We start from the raw sequence: 24,919 nt of genomic DNA, 5'->3' as shown, positions 1-24,919 counted from the left end.
TGAAGCATATACTTTATAAAAATAAGGTCATCAAAAGATTCTTGCCAAATCACACTCATTCGATCAAAAGAGCAGGAGGAAAGTAAAATCTGTGGCAGCAAGGCAACGATTAAAAGACAGAAAACACAATTTGTTCTTCAGCGTCATGATCAGGTTACTTTGGTCCATTTAAACAGTGAACAGTTTAATCCAAGTTTTAATCAGACGAAAGATTTTTTTTCCCCATGTAAACACAGACGATATCTTAATGAAAGCTTATGTAAGTTTGCCTTTATATTATATTATTTAATCTTAATATAATAATAAAGATCACACATTGCCCCCCCTGCTGAGTGACGTTTAAGCAGCGAGGCTTAAGAAGTGCAAAGTCGCGTTATGCCCTTGTTTAAAAATCACACCAGCATATCCTCCTGTTTTCTTTCCCTCTGAGATCATCATGGATCAGTGTAGCTGCTTCACAACCACACATTACTGTAAAAGACTCCAGAAGTCAGGGTGTGAACTCGTTGTTTTTCATGCACAGACATGTCCGTGCTGCAGTTGTCAGTTATCTGTGCAGATGTGGGGTAAAGCTATAGCTTTGGGTAAATCCCAAATCTGCACTGTTTATTCACTAAATGCTGCATTAATGCTGAGCAGCATTGGAGATGTTACCTACGAGCTACTTCTGCTAACACAGTAATGTGAAAAAGTCTACTGTAGTTTCTGCCGTCGCTAATTTCTCTTTATTAACGACACGACTTATGTGCGCCAAAGATTTCTCACCAGGCTAAATCTGATGAAAGTCACTCCAATTCTGAACCGTTTCCCTCAGTGTGTCCTTTTTAACTGCTTGCAACCTTCAGTTTTGCTTCAAGGGCATCTAAATGAGTGACACTGAAGTTATTTACGATTCTGTTCTGATGATCAAAGCACAAAACTAGTTTTCTTTCACTCATTTCCTGTTTTTCTGCTACAAAAAATGTGCATGGCAACTTTAGGGACATAATTGTGACGCCCACTCTAAGCTGGTCTATAGAATCCAGTTGTTTTTAATGTTATTAGTTACACCTGTTATTTTCCTGTTGAAAAAATATCTGCCATGGAATATAGCTGCAGTACAAAAGGAGGGAAAACCCTGGTGTCTCGTTGTTTAAATGAACCAGTTGTGAATCTGTGACATCTCAAGAGGCCCTGATAGCAAAACTACCATGTCAGAATCTGTCTGGTTTGACTGGTCCAGGGCATGCTCTGTCACAATCCAGATCCCGAACATTGTGCAATCTGATCCTGGAATGAGTGTGCCATTCTGTGCCAACAGGGCTGATTCATGGCAATCACGGTCCACAGGTGCACCGTGCGTTTCATTCGGCAGATAATCAATGCAGCTCAGCGGGGCGGAGTGACAGCTGGGTGAAATCACTCAGTCTGGTGGCTCCTTTTCTTCCACTGCTTGGCGACTACACACTCGAGCAAGTTATCTGCAGCTACGTTTGCCTTTAGCGTTTCTCAGCTGCTGCCGAGTGCTGAAAGGGATTTGCGGGGAGCGATGTAACGCACGGTGGAGGCACAGACAAACGGACAGACGGAGAGGAAGGCAGACAGACACAGAGAGGAATGCTGCATGCTCGGATAAAACTGGGAAGGAAGTCTGAGTGGGGTTTCTATGACAACCACACACTTCACCCCGCTTTGCACACATGTACACACACACACACAGACACACCAGACCGGCTAAGGCATGGAGAGTAAAGGAAATGTTTGTGTGTGATTATTGTGGAGTGTGTGCAGAGAAGTAATTGTTGTGTGTTGTTTGACAGTAAGTAACCACACAAGTATATGCTACAGTGTTAATCTGACCGTGAGTGTATGTGTGTTTCTTGTGTGTTGATTTCTTCCTGCTATTGTCGGCTGGTGTATGTGTGCAGTCACGTTCCTGTGTGTTTTTGTGTGTATTTTTATGTGCAAAGGGTCAGACTGAGACTGAAATAAGAAGCTGCATATTGTTGTCGATTTTACATAGCTCGCTATCTGCTTCAGTTTTCCTGTTTTATGGTAGCTCAAGATTGAGTTGTGGGCTTTGGGGACACACCAATATAACTTTTTCAGTTCTAAACCTAATACCATTAGCTTGGCTTTGAGTATCTGCTGATACACAGCATCATTCCAGTGAAAGTATTAATTGAATAAGCTGTAATCCATCCACCCGTCCTTCCAAAGTCAGGTTGGGCTGTCAGCAGGCTAGAGCTGGGCGATATGAGATTTTTTCATATCACGATATGTTTTTTTCATTTCAGGCGATAACGATATCTATCACGATATAAGCCAAATAACTATATTTGTAAGATTTAAATGTGCCGTTGCTCACAAGTAAAATGTGAAATAATCAGCAGCTTGTTTTTATTTAAATATTTATTTCCCATAATAAGTTCAACAGGGTAGATGTACTTAAGGAACATGAGACTTTTTCAGATAAATAAAGGCAAATATTGCAAACTACACAAAAGGCAGCCGCTAAAGCGTTTAAGTTTCAAAATAGAACAAACGAAACAGACTACTAAATTGTCAATTCCACTTAGAAACAAAATATTAATTCTAAAAATAAATCTTAGTTTGTTTTACAGAAGAACAGACAAAACTGACTAACTTTTGTCAATATCAAATAAACTGAGAACTAAAAGGAAATTCTCAATCTCTCCTTGTTGTATAGCTTAGCTTTTCAAACAGTTTTAAATATTGCCATAAACAGTTTATTTTGCGACACCACAAAACAAACGATAGCGTAAAATGAAACAATAGACGTTTTTATTTCGTCATCCGATATATATCGTTATATTGAACAGCCCTAGTCCTATGTGATCACTAGCAAACAGCTACATTAGCATAACATTAGCACAGTAAAGCTGGAGGATGAACGCTAACTTATTTCCACTCAATAAAAGTTAACGTGAGGGATTCTGGTGGTTAGGGACAAATGCAATTGCATAGCAGGATGCTATAAACGGACCAAACTTCAGTCAGGAGAACAACTGAGATAATCCATCCACAATACGAGGTTAGTCATTAATATACTGCAACAACATGGGAATAGAGCAGCTACGAGAGAATTCAGCATTAATGAATCAATGGTACGGAAGTGGAGGAAGCGCAGTTTTTGGCTTTCCCCATATCCCAAAACTGCTTCGTCTCTTTGCTATGACTGTCGCCCGGCATAATTTGCAGATGATGTTGTTTGCAGCCGCTGCAATGCTTTCGACCAAAACAGGCGAAGCTTGATGACACCATCAACATGCGCTATCGCAGTAGAGGGTTATAGTCAAAATCTCTACCGTTGGCCAAATTTATATCGTTTCTACCGTATACCGTTTATACCGCCCATCCCTATTTCTGTGCTACAATAAAATGAAAAATAAAATTAAAAAAAGAAAATCATACACATTCAAAAATGAGATTAAAGGTCCTCGCAAAAAAAAAAAAAAAAAAGATTTCATAGGTAACCATGTTTACTATCACCCACAACTAGAGCTGGGCGATATGAGATTTTTTCATATCACGATATGTTTTTTTCATTTCAGGCGATAACGATATATATCACAATATAAGCCAAATAACTATATTTGTAAGATTTAAATGTGCCGTTGCTCACAAGTAAAATGTGAAATAATCAGCAGCTTGTTTTGATTTAAATATTTATTTCCCATAATAAGTTCAACAGGGTAGATGTACTTAAGGAACATGAGACTTTTTCAGATAAATAAAGGCAAATATTGCAAACTACACAAAAGGCAGCCGCTAAAGCGTTTAAGTTTCAAAATAGAACAAACGAAACAGACTAAATTGTCAATTCCACTTAGAAACAAAATATTAATTCTAAAAATAAATCTTAGTTTGTTTTACAGAAGAACAGACAAAACTGACTAACTTTTGTCAATATCAAATAAACTGAGAACTAAAAGGAAATTCTCAATCTCTCCTTGTTGTATAGCTGAGCTTTTCAAACAGTTTTAACAGTTACTTTAGTCTGACAAAAGCCGAATGACGAATTAGCGCTTCCAGTCAGAGACTGAGGCTACGTCCACACGTACACGGGTATTTTTGAAAACGGAGATTTTCCGTTTTCGTTTAAAAAAATAATCCCGTCCACACATAAAGGCAGAAATGAAGGAAAACGCTGCTATGAACATGCCAAAGCAGCAGGTGGCGCTAGATTCCTAACCGTGCAGAAATGTTGGCCAATCAGAAGTCTAGAAGCCTTGGTGGGAAAAAGTAAACAAAGCTGGGGCATAGAAGCAGAACCGAGTCGTATGTGTGGACGGACAGTAACTGTGTGTATATGTAAGCATTTAAACACTGCAGAGAGTAGAATTAACAGTATTGTAGAAATTCATTTCACCGAAACAATAACGTGGCGCACAGTGTGACGCATGCACCAGTTTATTGTATTTCCAGACTTGCTTTCGGCACAATTTACAGTGCACGCTACTCTGTTTTTTGTCAGACTTGAAATAGCCGAAATACCTTCACACTACGGAACTTCTATGGCTCTTCCGTTCGACAATCTCTCCGGCATTGGAACCATCATCTGTTTTCTCTTCGGTCACGCTCGGTTGATTTTTCTAGTCGGCACACTCATTTCCTCCATTACGCGCTGGCTCCATTACCCGCTGGCTGCTTCCCAAACAAACACACGTGCGGCTTGGCACTTGTGCTGTACGTAACAAGTCACGCGACGTGACGCTGCGGCTGTGATTGGTTCGGCTCTGCGCTACTTAATTTGGATTGGCTGACCTTTTTTTTTTAAGAGGACAAGAGCGGCGAAGTCTATCGCGATAGTTTAATTTCTCTATCGAGTAAAAGTTATATCACGATACATATCGTTATCGTTCTATCGCCCAGCTCTACTTTCCACTTCCTCCTGGGGCATCCCAAGGAGTTCCCAGCCCAGATGAGATATATAATTCCTCCAACATCTACCCCTGGGATCTCCTCTCATTAGGCATACCTAGAAAACCTCAAAAGAAAATTGCATCATGTTCAAATCCCTGAACAACCCGAAATGGCTTTACAGTCTAGATTATACTGTGTTGCAAACACGGACGGATGGAGACCTGACACCTGAGCAGTCATTCCTGTTACACTTCTTTGACATCCACTTGAAGTCCGCCGCCCGTGACTGCTTATATTTGCGATCTCCCTCTTTCACTCATCACGCACGGCTCATGACCATCAGTGAAGGTTGGACCATAAATTGAAAGCTTCACTTTCCAGCTCAGTTCTCTCAGCAGTCTTTTATAACATGTGCATAACTGCCAATTACTCTATGAGTTTGCTGGTCTACTGTGGGATCCACCTTTCCAGGAGAAGATCCTAAAATATCTGAACGCCCTCACATCGGGTAACTTCTCTCTCTTCTCCCAGCATAGTGAGAGCAATCCACTGTTTTCAGGCAGGGCCTTTAATGTAATCCTTCTTTTTTATTATTTCCAAGGCAAAATCATAGAGCATAGTAATGCCTCTGAAAGAACTAAAACAAAAACTATTAATAAAAAAACACATTTGTTATTCAGCAAATTTATTTGCACTTGTTTCATTTCAGCTCACTGTGCAAGTTTTTTTATGCTTTGCTGCCATTGGTGGGCATTTTGGTTTCTCCTTTCTCTGTTCTTTGCTGTGTGAACATTTCCTCATATCAGTAATTGCAAACACGCCTTATGATACCATAAGTGTTAAACAGAACATGCCAGAGGCAGAGAAGCTGACATGGAAAGCTTCATTGACTGACCTTTTCAGCGGTGTCATCTTACTTCGCGTGCAGTTTTTTTTTAAAAACTCAAAATCACCTGCAAACAACCAACCAGAACTGGCTGTGTGGGAAGCGTGAAATACAAACTGCTGAGCTTTGCTTTTAGCTTCTTCTGTGCTATGCTATCTCTCACTCTAATAACCTGTGCACTGCTGCTGATGCATGGCTGAGTAATATGGGCTCAAAATGTGGTCATAAATATTTTGTACTTGTAAAAAAGATTTGTATGTGTAAAAACGATTTGTGTGTGCGTAAAAAAGATTTGTGTGTGGACTTAGAAAAAAAAAACCCCTGCAAGTTACAAGTACGGATTTTGACCCTATTTTTCTTCCTTTCATCTGATTGATCAATGTCATGTCAATCACAAATGTAACAATCCAATCAGAGAACAGATGGGTTTGGCTGTCGAGGGGCGCTTTTTTTGAACTGCAGGTTTTTGAAGGGAATAAATGCCCTTTTACATGCCAACCCAGCGTTTTCCTTCATCACCACGAAGGAAAACAGTCTGTGGTCGTCCGAGTTTGGTGATTTTTGTGTCACAGGTCTACGTGTTTAATATAGGGAATTCCACAGCCTTTTCAACAGCGCTGCGGACCGCGGGGTGGGGGCGGGCAGTGTTTTGGAAATGACAGTCTTCATTACAAAGCTTTCTTCGTTATGAATTAGCATAGATGTTTTTATTGAACATTTGAAGAACTAGCAAAAAAAACAAACTCTTGTAGAGGACATAAAGTCAGAGATAGAAAAGACAAGGAGCAGGTGCATCTAGTACAGGTAGAGCTGCTGCAAAAACCCACAGAGCCCAGCAGCCAGCGCAACAAATTCTGGATCCTTTGCTTTTAGTTAGCAGTTAGCATTAGCAGCACATCCTGCGTCCGATGTGAAAGGACTTTTATGCTGCGCACTGTGACTCACAGCAATGGTCCTGGGTCAGCCCCGACTTTGTGTTAAACTAATCCTAAAGTAATAATGGTATTTTTAACCACTGATATACCACAACTTTTTCCTTTCAACAGCTACTTAAAGTTAGGGGACCTATAGCTGCTATCGGATATTTATATAGCGATCCTCCAGCTTCAAACTGTATCACCCTTCAAGGACCTGCAGTTCAAAAAAGCGCCCCTCCGACAGCCAAACCCATCTGTTCTCTGATTGGATTGTTACATTTGTGATTGACATGACATTGACCAATCAGATGAAAGGAAGAAAAATAGGGTCAAAATCCGTACTTGTAACTTGCAGGGGTTTTTTTTTTCTAAGTCCACACACAAATTCTTTTTACACATACAAATCTTTTTTACGCACACACAAATCTTTTTTACACATACAAATCTTTTTTACAAGTACAAAATATTTATGACCACATTTTGAGCCCATAGAGTAACACAGAACAATATAGACTTGTTGAATGCTGTCATGCCACCCGGTCTAGCTTTCTGAGTCACTATTGTACCGATATCTGATGCAAATATGAGACTGGTGCGTTGGTAGCTTCTTCGATGCCACAACACTGCAGCGATTCAGGGGATTTTGAAGGAGTGATTTTTCAGCCACCTCAGTGACTGCAAAGCAAACTGTTATTTAGCAGGAACATGCCCTTACATGTATTTAATTGCTGTTTTAGTGCACAAATATTTTGCACTGAGTTTCTAATTGGATGACCCTGAGTTTTTCTTTTTGCTTGATCCCTCTGCTTCAGCACCTCTCGCTGTGCCAAGGCAGCAGCAACACTGAAATAAATGAGGAGGCTTTAGGCCATTTTGTTGGTCTGAATACAGCCTTTCATCATGTCTGCACACATCAGAAGCAGCGCACAACCGAAGATGAAATGGCAGCTTCAGCCCTGGTGTCTATACACAATGTGTTGAGTGTTAGTTACATTATCTGAGCTAGACCTATAAACCTGCCAGGATGATGGATCAGCTAATATTAGCTGAGAGTAACACCAGTATATTTTTAGTATTTCGGCTATTAGACATTGTAGTTCAGAAATGTCAGAGAGGTTTGAGGTAAATAATAGAGCTGCATTAGCATTAAGTTAGCACTGACAGGTAGATTTTTCAGCTTTACGGTGCATCATTATTCTGAAATCTGAGATATCTGAACATCCTTACACACAGGAAGAGACTGGAAGTGGTGTCGAGACCAGCGATCATTGAATATCGATGAAACTGTGGGACTTGTAGGGACTTCAGTGGAAATAACTTTTAGCTGTGCAGAGTGGGCGCTATCTGAGTTTAACTTTTCTTTTCTTTTTTTTCTTTAACTTTACTTTGAGCAATTGAGTTGTGGGTAGAGCTGGGCGATAGAACGATAACGATATGTATCGCGATATAACTTTTACTCGATAGAGAAATTAAGCTATCGCAATAGACCTCGCCGCTCTTGTCCTCTTAAAAAAAAAAATAAATAAATAAAAAAAAAATAAAAGGTCAGCCAATCCAAATTAAGTAGCGCAGAGCCGAACCAATCACAGCCGCAGCGTCACGTCGCGTGACTTGTTACGTACAGCACAAGTGCCAAGCCGCACGTGTGTTTGTTTGGGAAGCAGCCAGCGGGTAATGGAGCCAGCGCGTAATGGAGGAAATGAGTGTGCCGACTAGAAAAATCAACCGAGCGTGACCGAAGAGAAAACAGATGATGGTTCCAACGCCGGAGAGATTGTCGAACGGAAGAGCCATAGAAGTTCCGTAGTGTGAAGGTATTTCGGCTATTTCAAGTCTGACAAAAAAAAAACCAGAGTAGCGTGCACTGTAAATTGTGCCGAAAGCAAGTCTGGAAATACAATAAACTGGTGCATACGTCACACTGTGCGCCACGTTATTGTTTCGGTGAAATGAATTTCTACAATACTGTTAATTCTACTCTCTGCAGTGTTTAAATGCTTACATATACACACAGTTACTGTCCCTCCACACATACGACTCGGTTCTGCTTCTATGCCCCAGCTTTGTTTACTTTTTCCCACCGAGGCTTCTAGACTTCTGATTGGCCAACATTTCTGCACGGTTAGGAATCTAGCGCCACCTGCTGCTTTGGCATGTTCATAGCAGCGTTTTCCTTCATTTCTGCCTTTATGTGTGGACGGGATTATTTTTTTAAACGAAAACGGAAAATCTCCGTTTTCAAAAATACCCGTGTACGTGTGGACGTAGCCTCAGTCTCTGACTGGAAGCGCTAATTCGTCATTCGGCTTTTGTCAGACTAAAGTAACTGTTAAAACTGTTTGAAAAGCTCAGCTATACAACAAGGAGAGATTGAGAATTTCCTTTTAGTTCTCAGTTTATTTGATATTGACAAAAGTTAGTCAGTTTTGTCTGTTCTTCTGTAAAACAAACTAAGATTTATTTTTAGAATTAATATTTTGTTTCTAAGTGGAATTGACAATTTAGTCTGTTTCGTTTGTTCTATTTTGAAACTTAAACGCTTTAGCGGCTGCCTTTTGTGTAGTTTGCAATATTTGCCTTTATTTATCTGAAAAAGTCTCATGTTCCTTAAGTACATCTACCCTGTTGAACTTATTATGGGAAATAAATATTTAAATCAAAACAAGCTGCTGATTATTTCACATTTTACTTGTGAGCAACGGCACATTTAAATCTTACAAATATAGTTATTTGGCTTATATCGTGATATATATCGTTATCGCCTGAAATGAAAAAAACATATCGTGATATGAAAAAATCTCATATCGCCCAGCTCTAGTTGTGGGTGATAGTAAACATGGTTACCTATGAAATCTTTTTTTTTTTTTTTTTTGCGAGGACCTTTAATCTCATTTTTGAATGTGTATGATTTTCTTTTTTTAATTTTATTTTTCATTTTATTGTAGCACAGAAATAGGGATGGGCGGTATAAACGGTATACGGTAGAAACGATATAAATTTGGCCAACGGTAGAGATTTTGACTATAACCCTCTACTGCGATAGCGCATGTTGATGGTGTCATCAAGCTTCGCCTGTTTTGGTCGAAAGCATTGCAGCGGCTGCAAACAACATCATCTGCAAATTATGCCGGGCGACAGTCATAGCAAAGAGACGAAGCAGTTTTGGGATATGGGGAAAGCCAAAAACTGCGCTTCCTCCACTTCCGTACCATTGATTCATTAATGCTGAATTCTCTCGTAGCTGCTCTATTCCCATGTTGTTGCAGTATATTAATGACTAACCTCGTATTGTGGATGGATTATCTCAGTTGTTCTCCTGACTGAAGTTTGGTCCGTTTATAGCATCCTGCTATGCAATTGCATTTGTCCCTAACCACCAGAATCCCTCACGTTAACTTTTATTGAGTGGAAATAAGTTAGCGTTCATCCTCCAGCTTTACTGTGCTAATGTTATGCTAATGTAGCTGTTTGCTAGTGATCACATAGGACTAGGGCTGTTCAATATAACGATATATATCGGATGACGAAATAAAAACGTCTATTGTTTCATTTTACGCTATCGTTTGTTTTGTGGTGTCGCAAAATAAACTGTTTATGGCAATATTTTTTCATCGTTTTGATGGTCACTGTAGTGGCTATATTAAGTTCTCTCTTTCTCTTATATTTAATATAACCACACTGCGGACGGACAAGCGCCTGTTTTTATGCGTTGTGGTTAGCAACAACGACGGTAACACCATCGCGTGTCTGCTTGTTTATGTTCCACTTAAACCTTTCACAATAAAGCTCAAGATCCTGTTGAGACTTTTCAAAATAAACTGAATCACGTGAAAGAGCAGATTATTTACGGATGAGAAGTAAAAAAGAGCCACCAGGTGCTAAAAAATAAACCTTAGACTCAAATGTTAGAACAGGCTTTTCCCTGCAGCACGCTGTGTAACAAATACTCACAAAGAAAACGGCGGCCTTTACAACTTATGTCTAAAAATGTATAGTTTCATGCATCTGTTAAAACACTGGACTCCAGGTACATGACGCGCAGCTGGAAACACTTCCCGCAAGTCGAGCTGCCCGAGATTCACAGAATTTTCAGAAAATGTTACATTTTTGTGATTTATATCGTTATCGGACGATAGAATTCTTATATCGGGATATGAGATTTTGGTCATATCGCACAGCCCTACGTAGGAAATCATTATATACGAGCTAGTCCAACTTCTGTAACCCTACAAACGTCATTGCTGTTTAATTTTCTGTCTTCATTTATGTTGGAAGTGGTAGCAGAGCTGTACGTTTTTATTTTTTCAGAAATCTCTCAGTCAGAACATGCTATATCATGTTTAGGTGGAAACTAGCGAGCTAACTTCCTGCTAACTTCCTGCTAACTTCTAACTCTGTTGAATTTAATAAATTCTGTTTTCATGGATGCCTGGATGTTCAACTGAATTGTTACACCTGGTAAAGCAGCAACACTGATCATTTTATTAAAGATGAAAGAATTTAGACAGTTTGTAACTCTCAGTGATGCCGCAGTGTTTGTTTGACTTTGGGACCTAAAGCAGACGTTTTGGACCCAGATTACTCCGTGAGGCTCCTGGCTACGGCAGCCGTAATGCTCCGCCAATCCATCAAGCGGTGCGGCTTCATAGCTTACCAAAGTCTAAAACATTTTTTGACAGATTTCTGCATGCTGTGTATCACATAAAATTGTTTCGAGGTCAGTAAGCACAACCAGAATTCATACATAAGGAACATTGTTGATTTTTGAGAATATTAAAGGATTTTAAGTGTGCCTCATAGTGTGTAAAATATACAGAAGAAAAGAATATATCGCGATATATATCGTTACCGCACATGCTTCAAATTATACCGTGATATGGATTTTAGGCCATATCGCCCAGCCCTACACAGAAACCAAGACACTACACCAGATTACTCTAAGTAGTCAGACTTCTAGCTTAAAAAAAAATAAGAAAGTGCCAAATAATGCAGTTCCTCCAGTGGCCATTCAAGGCTGACTCCAAAAGACAGTCAACTTTTAGATTGCCCAACTTTATGGCAGAAAAAAACATGTTTACAGCCAGACACAAAACCGTTTTGGGTTTCTTTTTCCAGGAAGTACATTTTATATAATTACTCATTTAAGACATATTAAGACTTAAAGTTGTGTCTGATTAGGTGCTGTAACTGCTATGTGTGAGGAGTGAGTGCTTACACAGGTGACTCTAGGTCCTGACCGTGTGCTTGGCTCTATGTAAACAGTTTTGCATGGATGGGGCTTGTAATGTTAGTTTAACATTTTCAAAGTAAAATCCTAGCTTGCATTGGGGGTCAATTATACTACAATACCATCCAAAGAGTGCACTGATTTTTGGATTCAAATTCGTTGACTGCATTTAAAAAAATAGATGTAGCCACAGTAACATGACTCATGAGTGTGTTAGCAGCTGCCATGTTGTTTTTCTTGGTGTAGAAGTAGTCTTATTTGGATGAGAGCGCGGAGTGCTGAGTTATTGGCTAATGTGGGCTAGCTTGCTAGCACATGGCATTCATAAACTTTATGGGTTGCACAGCTATTGGACGATCAGCTAATTGGCGCAAAGTAGCAGAAGGATAAAGGACATGAATTTAACTCTCCAAAACTAAAGAATAAACCTCCTGCACCACATAGCAAGTCCTTCAGAAAACGCCAACAGCACAAATACAGCAAAATAGATCCAGCTGAATGACTCCTCTTAGTGGAGGTGAAGCCTAGCAGACACCATTAGCCTGCAGCTATTGCTTATTACAGCTAAATTCACCTACTGTAGAGTTGTTATGGAGGCAGAAACCTTCCATAGAGTACCAGACAGGGTTGTTTTTTTGTTTTTCTTTTTTGTAATGGTCTAAATTGTTTGAATCCTCGAGTTCATCTTGCACGCTTGCATGTGGTGATCAACTTTAATCTGTCGGACGCCTTTACCTGAGGCCTGCATTTGTGTGTCTCTGTCACACATACGTGCACACGAGCTGGGCATGCTGTGTCACCAGAGGCAATGTACGAGCTTTTCACAGTGACCCACATAGAGGCAGAGAGTGGAGGAGAGAATAATGGGAGGAAAATTGGGATGAGATTGAAAGGAGAGAGATAAAGAAACAGAAGTGGAGCGACAGCAGAATAGAGCAGGCATTTGTTAGATAGTGAATGAAGGGCAGGCTGGCAGGATTGAGATGTCCTTAACTGTCAGTGTTTGAGCTCAGTTTAAATTATGTTTTTACATCCTTGTGTATTTGTGCGCACATTAAGCCTGTAACGCGAAGCATGTTCACACAGATCATTGTGTACCCGTTTGTGATGAGTTTCACCTCTTTGTTGGGGGTTTATAATAAAAACCAAGTGATGACAGTAAAAGTGATGAAGTTACTGTAAACACTGGCAGTTTGACAAGTTGCGAAAAGACACAATTGGTGTTTGCTTCATTGGCATTCTGCAGCGTCTCTGTGCCATACAGAATGCCACTTTTGCTCATTGTTACTCCACTGTTGAATATTTTGAGCTTCATTGTGAAGAATTGTTTATGCATCACGCCATGTAAAAGGGTTAAAGTCTTTCTGATGGTAGGACACTCACTGATATTTCATGGAATGACCCAATGGTATTTCCAGAGTAGGACACTCATTTTTGCTATGCAGCTCTCAGGACTGAAGTTGCTCATAGTTGGATTTGTGTCAGGCCTCACTCAGTCTGCTGTGACACCTTATGCAAGTTTTTCCAAACAACTCAAGTCTCCTGGGCCTCTACACATCTTTGTCAGTACCTACAGGCATCCTGCAATGGAGGCTGTGGGCTTTCGGGGACCAGTGTTTGCCTTTTCAGTTCAGTTCAGCTCAGTTATATTGATATTGCACCAAATCAAAACAAAAGTTGGCTCAATGCACTTTATATTGTGAGGTAAAGACCCTACAAACCCCAACAATAAAACAACCCCATATGAGCAAGCACTTGGTGACAGTGGGAAGGAAAAACTCACTTTTAAACTTAGCCACCTAAGGAAAAGGTTTTGGAAGTGATCAGAATGGTCGCTGGAAGAAGGGAACTTGTTGGATCCAAACTTTTTCCTGATGGGATTGTTTCTGGAACAACATAATTATAGAAAAAATGACTGATCGCCAATCAATGGATAAGACAAGTGTTGCTAGCATTACCATTAGAATAAATAACCTGCAGGAGAGACTTTTCATATGGACACCCATCACCACTTACATCAAACATTTAGATATAGCAAGTTAAAAAAAACAGCTTCTCTTCTTTTCCTTTTTTGTTTTACGAAGCTGCAGTTATGAGCAGAAAAACATTGATTTCTTATTTTTTGCAGCTACAAAGAAAAGCTGTCGGCGTGGCAAATATGAAGCTGTTGGCTTCTTGCTAGCAGCCAGTTCATAGGATTGAATTAATAAATGGATCGGCTTGTTGTCACTAATGCCCGATCGAGCTGTCTGAGTCGAGATCCGAATGATATTTGATCCAATAATGCATTGATTGCGTCCCAATTTGTGAGATTAACACACATTAATCTCTGCTCAGTTCCCTACCTCATGTTTCCCACCACGTCCGCCTTGATTTATACATTTATTTAGCTGTTTTTACATTTTAATTCTAGTTCAAGGAAATTCACTGTAAATTCACAAAGCTTTCAGTAAGTACCTGACTCGATGGCAAAATTGTACTAAATGATGAGCAATACCCATCAGATTTGATTTGTGCAGTTGTGCAGATTTTGTGGAGCCAGACTTCAGTGTCTTTGTTTGGGGAGGTTTGGTTTTTGACATCACAGATAGTTTAGAAAAGCAGCTGTGATGCAATGTTAAACTTACAAAAGCCTGCTGCACACGCACAGAGTGAGAGTCGACCTTTCAGTGAAGCCTTTTTTTTTGGCATTTCAGTTTGGATATTTTGTGTTATATTGTTGCATAACATGGATTAATTTAATTAGCATTACTCGTATTTTTTTTATTGATCTTTTAAAGACGTTTCTGAACTTTTCTTTTTAACCTGCACTCTCAAGAGTTAAGTTCTGTCAGTATACAAATAAAGCAGGTTGGTCTTCTTGGCCTTTAAATCCCCACATCGGTCTAACTCTGAGCTGCACGAACACTCAGTTCAACTCTCCTTTCCTTATGAGAGTGATGTGTGTGTGTGTGCACGTGCATATCTAAGCATGAGCTCATGCATTTGTGTGTCTGCATGTGTTTCTCAAGTTGCCCTTGCCAGGTTACCTCTTATGTAATGTTCCAAAAATAGAGAAGATTCACCTGTGAGGGCAGTAAGGAGGGAAAGGAGACAGGCAGGAAAATAAGAGAAAAGAAAAGTGTTTAAACACCCTTCCAACAACTTTTTGCCTATATCGTTAAATGATATATTGGTTATTTTGAAATATTAGCAGTCCTGTGAAAAAAAACACTTATGCTGTCAGAATTACCGATTTTATCTGTTCTTTTTTTGTTTTGTTTTGTTTGCAGAAGTGGTGCAATGAATAAAAAAGGGAAACCTTGATTGCTTATCCTTAGAGCAGGCTTTACTGAAAAGACGATGAAGTAAAGTAAACTTTAGATGAGTTGTTTATTGTGATTGTGTGGCTTTAAAGTGAAGTACATGTAATAGAAAGACAGCAGCTACAGACATTTTGGTAGAAGGTCTGACTTTAAAGCTAGCTGCTCTTGTAAAATCTTAGACAGAATAGAGGTTTCTGGCACAACCTTTACTAATCCAAGGTGCACAGAGAGAAGGATAAAGTCTGAAAAAGTTTCTGCTTGTAGTATATAAGGTTTAAAGAAAGGCGATTACTCAAAAGAAATAAAAAGATACTAACTCAAAGTATTAAATGGTCTGAGTGGAGGTTGAGCGGAGAGCTGGAGCTGAACCCAGTCTCTCTGTTACACACAGTTACAAACTGGCTGGTCAGATTTGTTTTTTTCTTTTTCATTTGGCAGCAACCTTTGCACAGTGAATTTTCAGTTTCTTAAGGCTTTTAGTCCAGCAGCTACCGATCAGATAAACAAATCATGGTTTTGTTATCTTCCATAATGCTGTGTGAATTCTTTATTTGCCTCTTCATTAGGTTGTATTATCCTTTTCTGTTGTCTGTGTTGTTGTCTGTGCATGTGAGGATGGATGACTCGCGTAATGCAAACCGCAAGTAAGCTGAACCTCATGAGTAAGTGTTTGGCGGTAGTGGGAAGGAAGCACTCAATTCTAACAGGAAGAGATCTGTTAAAACTCCATCTTAACAAACTTAGGGCGGGGCAGCCATCTGCTGTGACCAGCTGGGGGTTAGGGGACAGTGAGAAGATAAAGAGCATAAACAAGTCCAACAGAAAGGGGTAGAGAAAAATGTATGACGCGCAAATACTTTAATGTGATGCTTGACTGATTGGTTTGCTTTGAATTACTTTCTGAAGACACTCTGGTGCTGGTTATCCTCATCTATGTGCTTGAAAGTTTGTTGATGTAGAAAAAAGAGGCAGAGGCTAAAGGAGAGCAGAGGATCCAGTGTCATAGTTCATCGGATACCACTGCTCTCACACTCGCTGGTGCGTCTTTGTAAGAAATTTAAATTCACTACATTAATTTGCTTCATGAACTTTATCTCCTCTACTTTGGCTGTTTGTGGTTACATCATAACTTAATAGTAACTCGATCAAAACGCACACATCCTGCCTGTCACACACACACACACACACACACACACACACACACACACGGTCATTGTCACATAGTACAGAGCTCAGATGTCTGGTGTCAGGTCTCTCTTACCCGTCACGTTGATTGGCATAATTACCCGAGCTGTGCTGTGAGTGTGTAAGGAAACAACTTCTGGGTGATTCAGTCTGCACTGGGATGTTTTTCTCTGTTATCTTGGAAAGCATTAGTTACAGAGTAAGTGAGAAAACCTTTCAGCATAATAATGATAAATATTGAAACCCACGCAAAGGCAGGAAGGAGAAGGAGGGGGGAAAAAGTGCGCTGGTTCCATCGAATTTTTGGCTACAGGTGAGTGGAGCCACTGAGATGTTTGAAGTTCTGCCTGTAGCTTCATCTGAACAATGTGAACAGCTTTTCATTCTTTTAGCACTGTAATATAGCACTGCAGACATACAGGTAATTTTACAGTAGCTCACAGTGAATGTAGTTAGTGACTGGAGTTTAATGGCAAGTCAACTATAAAAATACCATAGTACCAGTCAAAAGTGTGGGCACACTCAGTCATAGTGGGGTATTTCTGTATTTTTTAACTGTAAATAGTCACAACAACAAAACATCAGCTGAATTCTTCAATGACCTACAGTAAAATGAGCTTTCTTTGTTTTTGTGGGCCTAACTTATATTGATGCTGAATAATAGTTTGGCATAAATCATGAACAGCCCAATGAGAGGAGAACTATAAAATCACTTACGCTCTTGTGAGTTTTACTTGTTCAGGACAAATTTTAATTGTTTAATTGTAATATCATTTTAAAATAATATAAATATATATATATATATTTAATTAAACTCCTGTTGGATAATGAGAAACGTTCAGTGTGGTAAGTATACAGGAAATCTTTGTGATACTGTACCTGTTGATTCTACACAAAAACTTCACGTTTATAGAGAAAACAACAATATAACAATAAACCACTCGCTCAAAGTATTATTATGTAAAGCTTATAAAATAAACAATGTGATTGTGTAGATTAACGTACACTGTAAAAGTAGGCTGTAAAATAACGGTTGAGAGCTGTTCATCTTTAACATTTCACTTGGAACTACATCTAAGCAACGACTCAAGTGTAATGTGTCTCGTTTCCACATATACAGTTAATGTTTTTAAGAAAATGTTTCAAGTTGTGAAATTAGTGGAAATAATTGGCTCCTCAGTTGTTTCTCAGTATTAACAATTTATTTGTCAGTTTCTGTCGGGTTTGTGTTTAAAATGCAGATCTTACTCATAAGTATGAAACTGTTCTTAAAAATAAACTTCTTGGTATTCATATATAACAGGAACAAAGCTGAAAATAATAACATTTCTTAAACCAACCACTGGCAACTCCTTTTTTGGAAATGGCATATTCATTGCTTCTCTTGAAACAAAAATAATGCCGGTTTCTTTTGGTTAAAATAAAAGACTGGACTGTGGTAGAAATGTTAAGCTGTGCAACTTACTACTAATATCAGTGTTATTATCATTAATTAAGCCTTTATATTGTTTCAGTCTAAGTAATACAGAAAGAATCTGCAGTAGCTGCTTGCAAAACTATATTCCAACATCAGTGGGAGTTGATTGAGTCAGACAAATCAATTTTGACATTGGTTATTTTGGTTTGGAAGTCCCTCTTTGTGTGCAGTGCCGTGAGGTAATTTTAAATCACTGTAAATCACAATAAAGGGACTTTCTGGTTAAATAAAAGTATTAACAAAAGTCCCTTTATTATAAAGGGAAACCTGGTCAGGGTAACATCCATACAAAGTGTAAACCTTACAAAAATGCAAAGTAAACCTAAAATACATCATCTACATCGCGGGTGGGGGAACTCGAGGCCTCAACGGTCAGTGTCCTGCAGCCATATAAATCAGCTGTGTTGCATCAAGGACACATCTAAAACCTGCAGGACACCGGCCCTTGAGGCCTTGAGTTCCCCCACCCCTGATCTACATAATAAACAATATATAAATATTCACCACAGAAGTGGCATCTCATAAAAATATTCACATCCCCTTTACAGGATTCAGTGTGATGATTTTAAAGTAAGCAATCAATATATAAGTAAGTTTAACTTTGGTCTTTCTGCAAGTTAATCCATGTCTGAGGTGCAAACTAACCTTGGATTATGGCCAGTACCTGTTTGTTATACAAAAACAATCTGTTATGTATTATATATTCACATCTAATCTAGACAGTGATGTGACATTTTCAGCTTCTGGCCTTTCACAAGATAACCCCTTACAGAACATCACTGTATAAAAGGCTTATGACATGACTGGAAAATCTTAACATTTAGGATTGGCACAATTAGTTAAATAAATGAAGCATATTTATTCATTTTTCTACACAATCTAATAAGTGGTTGCTCTCAGTAAAAGTAAACCTTTACATTTGGATTTCTCTCCAATTATACTCAGTCTGTGCAAAGAAACTGACTTCAGAGTAAACCCACACTGGTGCAGTTGTCTCTTTTGTTAACCAGCTTCTCCCACGTAATCACAACATCTTCTGGAGTCCGAAGATGTTAAGCCCGATTCCTCCCACTTGCAGCTGCCTTTTTATTTTTGTGCCTATTACTTTTGTTCTCACTTTAGCTTTGATCATGAGCAGTGTTGCACAGGCACGACTCGCCTCTGTGGCCACACAGTGATTTTCAGAAACTGGTTAAATGACTGCAGCTATGGAGGAAAATTAACCATTGTAGGCTTGTACATCATCCGTACCACCCACCTCGAGAATCATATCTTCTTCCCACCTTAATCACTGGAATAGTGAAAAAACTACATAAACAGTTCCTGCTGTAGTAACTGTTGATCCCTCGGTGGATGCAAAGGATCCGTATTTAGAAAACATTTGGCGAATTACATCATCCTCAGTGTGTGGGCTGTGTATTGAAGACGGTATATGTGTATGACTTTGTGTCCACATTCACACTGTCATCCCACATAGGGTGATGGGGTGTCTGTCTAATTAACTGCATTTACTGTAAAGTTGCTGAAACACGCTCCTCACACACACACACACACACAACACGCAGATTCTCCACCAATACAATTACTGGATGAGCTGCCGATGCTCCCGCTGTGCCGTTGTCGTGGCAACGCCGACAACCCACCTCTACAGGAAGAGGAGGAGGAGGCTTCAAATAAGGAGATGAGACAAGAAGGGAGGATGAGAAATGAGGAGGAGGAGGGGGGCAGAGGATGACAGCAGCGTGAGGGAGAGGAGGAGCGAAGCAGTGGGAGGAGAATGGAGGAAGATTAGAGGGGGAGGTATGAGAGAAGTGAAGGTGATGTGCACAATGACAAAGCAGAGCGAGAGAGAGGAAGGAGGAGGAGGAGGACTGAAGAAGAGTGATGTGTTCAGAAAAAAGAGGAGAGATGGTGAAGGGGAAAAATGAGTGAAAAGGAAAGGAAGAAGAGAGGAAGAGTAGGTGGTGTTAGAACTGGAATGAGATTTTTCCAAGTTTTTAGAAGTGACGTCCAAAATTAAAGTTTGATATCTCCACTGGAAGCTACTAAGGACGGGCACTGGGCAAAAATATAATTTTATATTGACTGATAATTTTACAGCTTTTCTTCCTTTGTTAAACTTGCAAAGTCATGAGCATAAAAGATGTGCGTGCTTTAAACCTGCATTCTTATGCCCAAAAGCTTCTGTATTATAGAGGTGTGTGGGGAAAACAGCCTGTGTCCATGACATCAGCAACACTTTGCTGATGAGTTTATAGGTTCAGTCAAAATTTTAGGGTCACATTGAATAGGAAAGGTTTAAATGTTAGAAAGGAGGATTATTATTGTGATCGATAACTTATTGTTTGCATCAAGGCGTTTTGTGTTGTAAGGTAAAGACCCTTCAATAATACAGAGACAACTCCTCGTTCAGATATCATGACCCAGTATGAGAAAGCACTTGGCGAAAGTAGGAAGAAAATAATAAATAATAATAAAATTAAGTAGATTTCTTTGAGGTACTTTAAGTAGAATCATATCCATTATATTGGGACTTTCATGGTGTAGGTAGAGATGTTTTTAATTTGTCTACTGCTGGGTAGCTTTTGGTGTAATAATACAGGATCATTTTCTACTGGTGCTTCAAACTGAAGAGGGTGAAAACCGTCCAAGTGCAATAAAACTATGTTAGAAGTTCTGCAGGTCAGGGTGAACCGTGCAGTGAATTGCTCTGTTGATTTTTGTCTTTACTTTAGACACTTCCTGTTTTTGGATTTGCAGTGTTGAGGAGTCGTTCCTGTTTATTTAACTGCTTTTGAGGAAGATTTATTTTCAGATTGATGGGCTTCTGCAGACTTTTTCTGGACAAATTTGCTTAAAATAACTCCAAGTCAGGCATGCCGTGTGTGTGTGTGTTTCAGAGACCACTTTCATTTTATGTTTAGATTTTTAGGAGCTAGCTATAATTCCTGTGATCCTGTCTGCTTTTAGTAGATTAGGACTCACTCAAATGTAATGGTGGCCCATGACCTCTGAATAAGAGAGTGATGCTAATGGGCCTTTTTTAAGGGTACTACTACTTCTGTCTGTCTGGCTACAAGCCCCCCCCCCCCCCCAAAAGGAGAAAACAAGACAACAAACCCCTCTCAGGTACACACTTTCATTTCAGGGTCATTTCATTATGAGTAAGAACTCCATGAACAACACACACACACACACACACACACACACACACACACACACACACACACACACACACACACACACACACACACACACACACACACACACACTACTCATAATCAGTTTACAATAATCCTCGGCAGTAAGCGGCAGGGTTAAATGTGTTTGTGTCTCTCTGAAGGATCTGATTTTCCTGGTTTTGGCTGTCATCTGTGATAGCGATACTCGCTAACGTCAGTAACAGCAGCATTTATTAAAGAAAGAGCTCATGGTGCTAGAGTGCTGTGTATTTGAGTTTTGGGTTCCTGTTTTAATGTATTTGCTGTTCTGGAAATTCTTTCAGGAATTTACTTTTCGAGCTTACTTTCATTTTTATCCTCGCTTCTGTTTTTTGGTGTTTCCCTCTGTCTTGTTTTTTTTTCTGTGTCATCTTGTTTAGTGCAGGTCTGTCTACATAAAAAGTATATGTGGCACATCCATCCCAGAAAATGGCTCAATTAAGTAGAAAATCATAGAGTAAAATTAGCAAACAGTACAAGTCTTCAATGTAATAACAGTCCGTTTAAGTACAAATTTGAATAAAATACAACACTTCATGTAAAAAGTTTTATATGAAGGAAGACATGTTAATAATTTTAGTAAAAAGTAACAAAGTTAATTTAAAAACTAAGGTGACATTATAATGGCTCAGTATGCACAGTTTAAAGTAGTGTACAGGGCTGAAATGTTAACTGATGGTCATTTGCTCTCAGATGATGCATTGCATTGCAGAAAGTTGTTGCATTGCTTAGGAAAGATTTCCTTTGTCTGTGTTTCTGGCTCAGAGAAATATGAACACAATTGTCCAAATGTGCAGGTGAACACTACTGTACAAAAGTCTTTATATTTAGTTTCCAAGGAGCCAGACCTCCTTGCAATATTGTAAAGTGGTCTTGAGGAATAGCACTTTACAGCAAGCAGTGACTGCTTTTTCACTGCTTTTCATTCCACTCCAACCATCTTTGAAAAATGCCAATGTTTGACAGGCATTAAATTATGTAAAATCTTAGTGTTTTGGCATAGTTAGCATAATATTTGTTTTCCCTACAGAGCATAAATAGAGTACTGTTAGATTTTGATGCAATACCATACAGTAAAAGCATACCTGGATAGAAAACCAGACAGTGGAACATAATCAGTCATGGACTGGCCTCCCCAGAACCCAGACCTCAACATTAATGAAGAAGTGTGGGATCATCAAACAGCAACCAACATCCAAATAAGAACTTTTCATTGTCCTTCAGGAAGAAGGACTATTGGAGAACTATTCCTGAAGACTACTTAAGGAAATTACAGGAAATCGGCCTCAGAGTTTCGGCTATGTTGAAGAATAAAGGTGGTTACACAAAATACTGACTTTAAAGTGATTGTACAAACAGTCTTTGCCTTCCGCTGTATTTCCATTCACGGTTGCACTACACCCATTTTCTTCACAAAACATTGAGAAATGAGGGGTGGTGAACACCAGCAATATGTCTGACTTCCAGTTTATTAGAAACCCTGTTTACTCATTTGATAGGTGCAGTAGGTCAAACGTGAATCAGCAGAAAATGAAACATTTTTCGTTTTCATTTCTCGTTTCTTGTTGATTTTTAAAATTGGTTTCGGCAAGCATCAAACGCACCATTGTCCCTAAACAAATGTGTGTCCGACCTCAGCAGACAAAATGAAACACAAACTTGTTTAAACCTGATAAATGTTTGCATATTCGCTTTCTGCCTTTCGTTTCACTTCTGAATAAGCAGTTCCAGTAAAACTCTGGGTTTGCTCAGTCTCGCTGCATGTGCTACTTCCTCTAATGGACTTACTGTGTTGCAGTGCCCTCAGAGCTGAGTGGAGAACTTTGTGAGTAACGAGGAGTAAAAGTGTAAAAATGAGGCCTTAAATAACGAGGTCCTTTAATCAGTTAGACTTCGCTGGTATTTGTGTGTGGTCGCTGTTTTATGCGGCATATGTCCGGCCTCCATACGTCCTTTCATTTCCGGTCATCCACAGTGTGCTATTTTTATCTCAGGGGCTGTGAGCACTTGTGTGTGTGTGTGTGTGTGTGTGTGTGTGTGTGTGTGTGTGTCAGTCATCAGGTTACAGGGTGTGTAAGTGGACTCCTCTTTGTCCTGGCTGATAATTTTAGACAGAGGGCCACTGAAACTTTCAACAGGGGGTCAGATACTCCTTTTCCACTGACACACACACGCACGCATGCACACACCCACACACCTTTGGTAATGCCCATAATTACTAGTTACTATAAACATCTTGTTCATCGCCTCAACTCAGGATTTGTTTTAAATGTTCCTGATCTGCAATAGTTTGTATTCTACTGTAGTATATTTTAATATAATGAATAGTTATAAATAAATAGTTTAATCAGAAATCAAGCAGTGAGTTGTCAGTGTGTAACTTTTTTGCGTTTGAGCTACAAAGCTCTCTTTTTTTCTTTTCTTTTTGCCGTAGCGTTGGAGCACACCCTTTTCCTTTACAGCAGTACTCTTTTGCCCTTTCCTAAAAGCCCAGACTCATATGTGGTTTGGTTCAGGTTTAGCCACAGTGACAGTTCTCTCTCTTCTGTTAGCAGGTAACCACCTGCCAACTGGGTGGGAAATACACATTAAAGCATAAAGTTCAGTAACTACATCACTTTTGTGAAGTTAAGTTAATCTTGTCAAACAAATTTTCTGGCATCTCCATCTCCTTTACTAAACTTCTTGTTCATGCCAAATGATTAACTTCTCTCATTTTTACCAACTTAGTGTGAATTTGAAAGCCCCGGTCATAACACTTTAAAGAGTCCCTTGGTGTGCCTATAAAAAGCCATGCCAAACAGCATTCTGTGGGTGTGGTTTGCAAATAAAGGTGACACTTTGTCTTTATCTTTAATAGACACGTTAGGGTATTCACTGTTGTTCAAACAGGCCGGTTGTCTCGTCTTTTAAAAAGACAAATCCACAGATTTAACTTGAAGGAGAGCACTCATTTCATATTTTCACTTTAATTAATTAATTTTTTTATTTATTTTTTGCTTTCTCTTGCATTGACTGAAGCCAGTGAGACTGCAGAGGTGTCTGCGTAGATCAGCAGTTAATAGATGTAGACAGATGGGCCCTCTCATGTGGGTGACTGTACTGTGTACTTGCAGAAGAAGATAGATGAGCTATGAGATGAAAGAGTCGGGGACAATTGAAGTGGATAAAGATGTACTCGAGTCAGTTTAAGAAAACTGCAACAGGAAGTATAATGGGGCGAGCGTCTGCGAGAGATGACTGCTGACTCATCCTCTGACATAACAGATCTGTCTGCGACTTCTCTCGTCACCCCAAAGTGGCTCTGGCAGTCTCTCCGCCAAGCTGTTCCTGGTTCACCTCAAATATCTCCAGCTGAGCCCGCTTGAAAGCAGCCTCCTAATATGAATAATGTACTAAATTATACTGAAAAGTCCGAGAACTATGAAGTATCTTGACAATGATAACCGTGTGTTTCCTTCCGTTTCTTAGGAAAGCGATTTCCCGCTCAGGCCTCCATTACCTCGGCCCACCTCAGCCCTCGCTTCCTCCTGCGTCCAACGGCCCCACCAAGGAACTACGTACCTGTGTGGACTGGACGGTCAGAAATGCACATGCACATTTATTTTATATAACTGTGAATCTGAACAATGATGACATTTTTTTCCTGGTCCCAGTCTGTGTTGTCCCTATTCTGTCTGGCTGATTCACTTGTCGACATTTGCATTTTTATGCCAACAGATTTGTTAGCAGACTGGTTTCAACAGCCATATGTTCATGTGGAAATGGAAAGCAGTAATTTGATTTTCCTTCCTTTTTTTAATTCCTTACAAGAAAAATGCCGTTCTATCTCAGC

General features: G+C 39.5%; 1 protein-coding gene across 4 annotated transcripts in view; it reads left to right on the top strand.

The window, feature by feature from the left end:
- The window catches only part of dgki (diacylglycerol kinase, iota), a 116,489-nt gene that overhangs the window by 40,172 nt on the left and 51,398 nt on the right, over window positions 1-24,919 (top strand). For all 4 annotated transcript variants that reach the window (XM_086270209.1, XM_086270211.1, XM_086270210.1 and 1 more), the window contains exon 2: window positions 24,556-24,664. In XM_086270209.1, the coding sequence (XP_086126335.1) occupies window positions 24,556-24,664 (109 nt within the window). The remainder of the gene's footprint in view (window positions 1-24,555; window positions 24,665-24,919) is intronic.

This window comes from Aulonocara sp. 'chitande type north' Nkhata Bay, linkage group LG17, assembly GCF_057382095.1.
Source record: "Aulonocara sp. 'chitande type north' Nkhata Bay isolate Kocher_YH1m ecotype deep benthic linkage group LG17, A_spYH_male_GT1.1, whole genome shotgun sequence".
NCBI lineage: Eukaryota > Metazoa > Chordata > Actinopteri > Cichliformes > Cichlidae > Aulonocara > Aulonocara sp. 'chitande type north' Nkhata Bay.
Note: the sequence above shows the minus strand (reverse complement) of the source record. Positions and strands in the feature narration are given on the sequence as shown.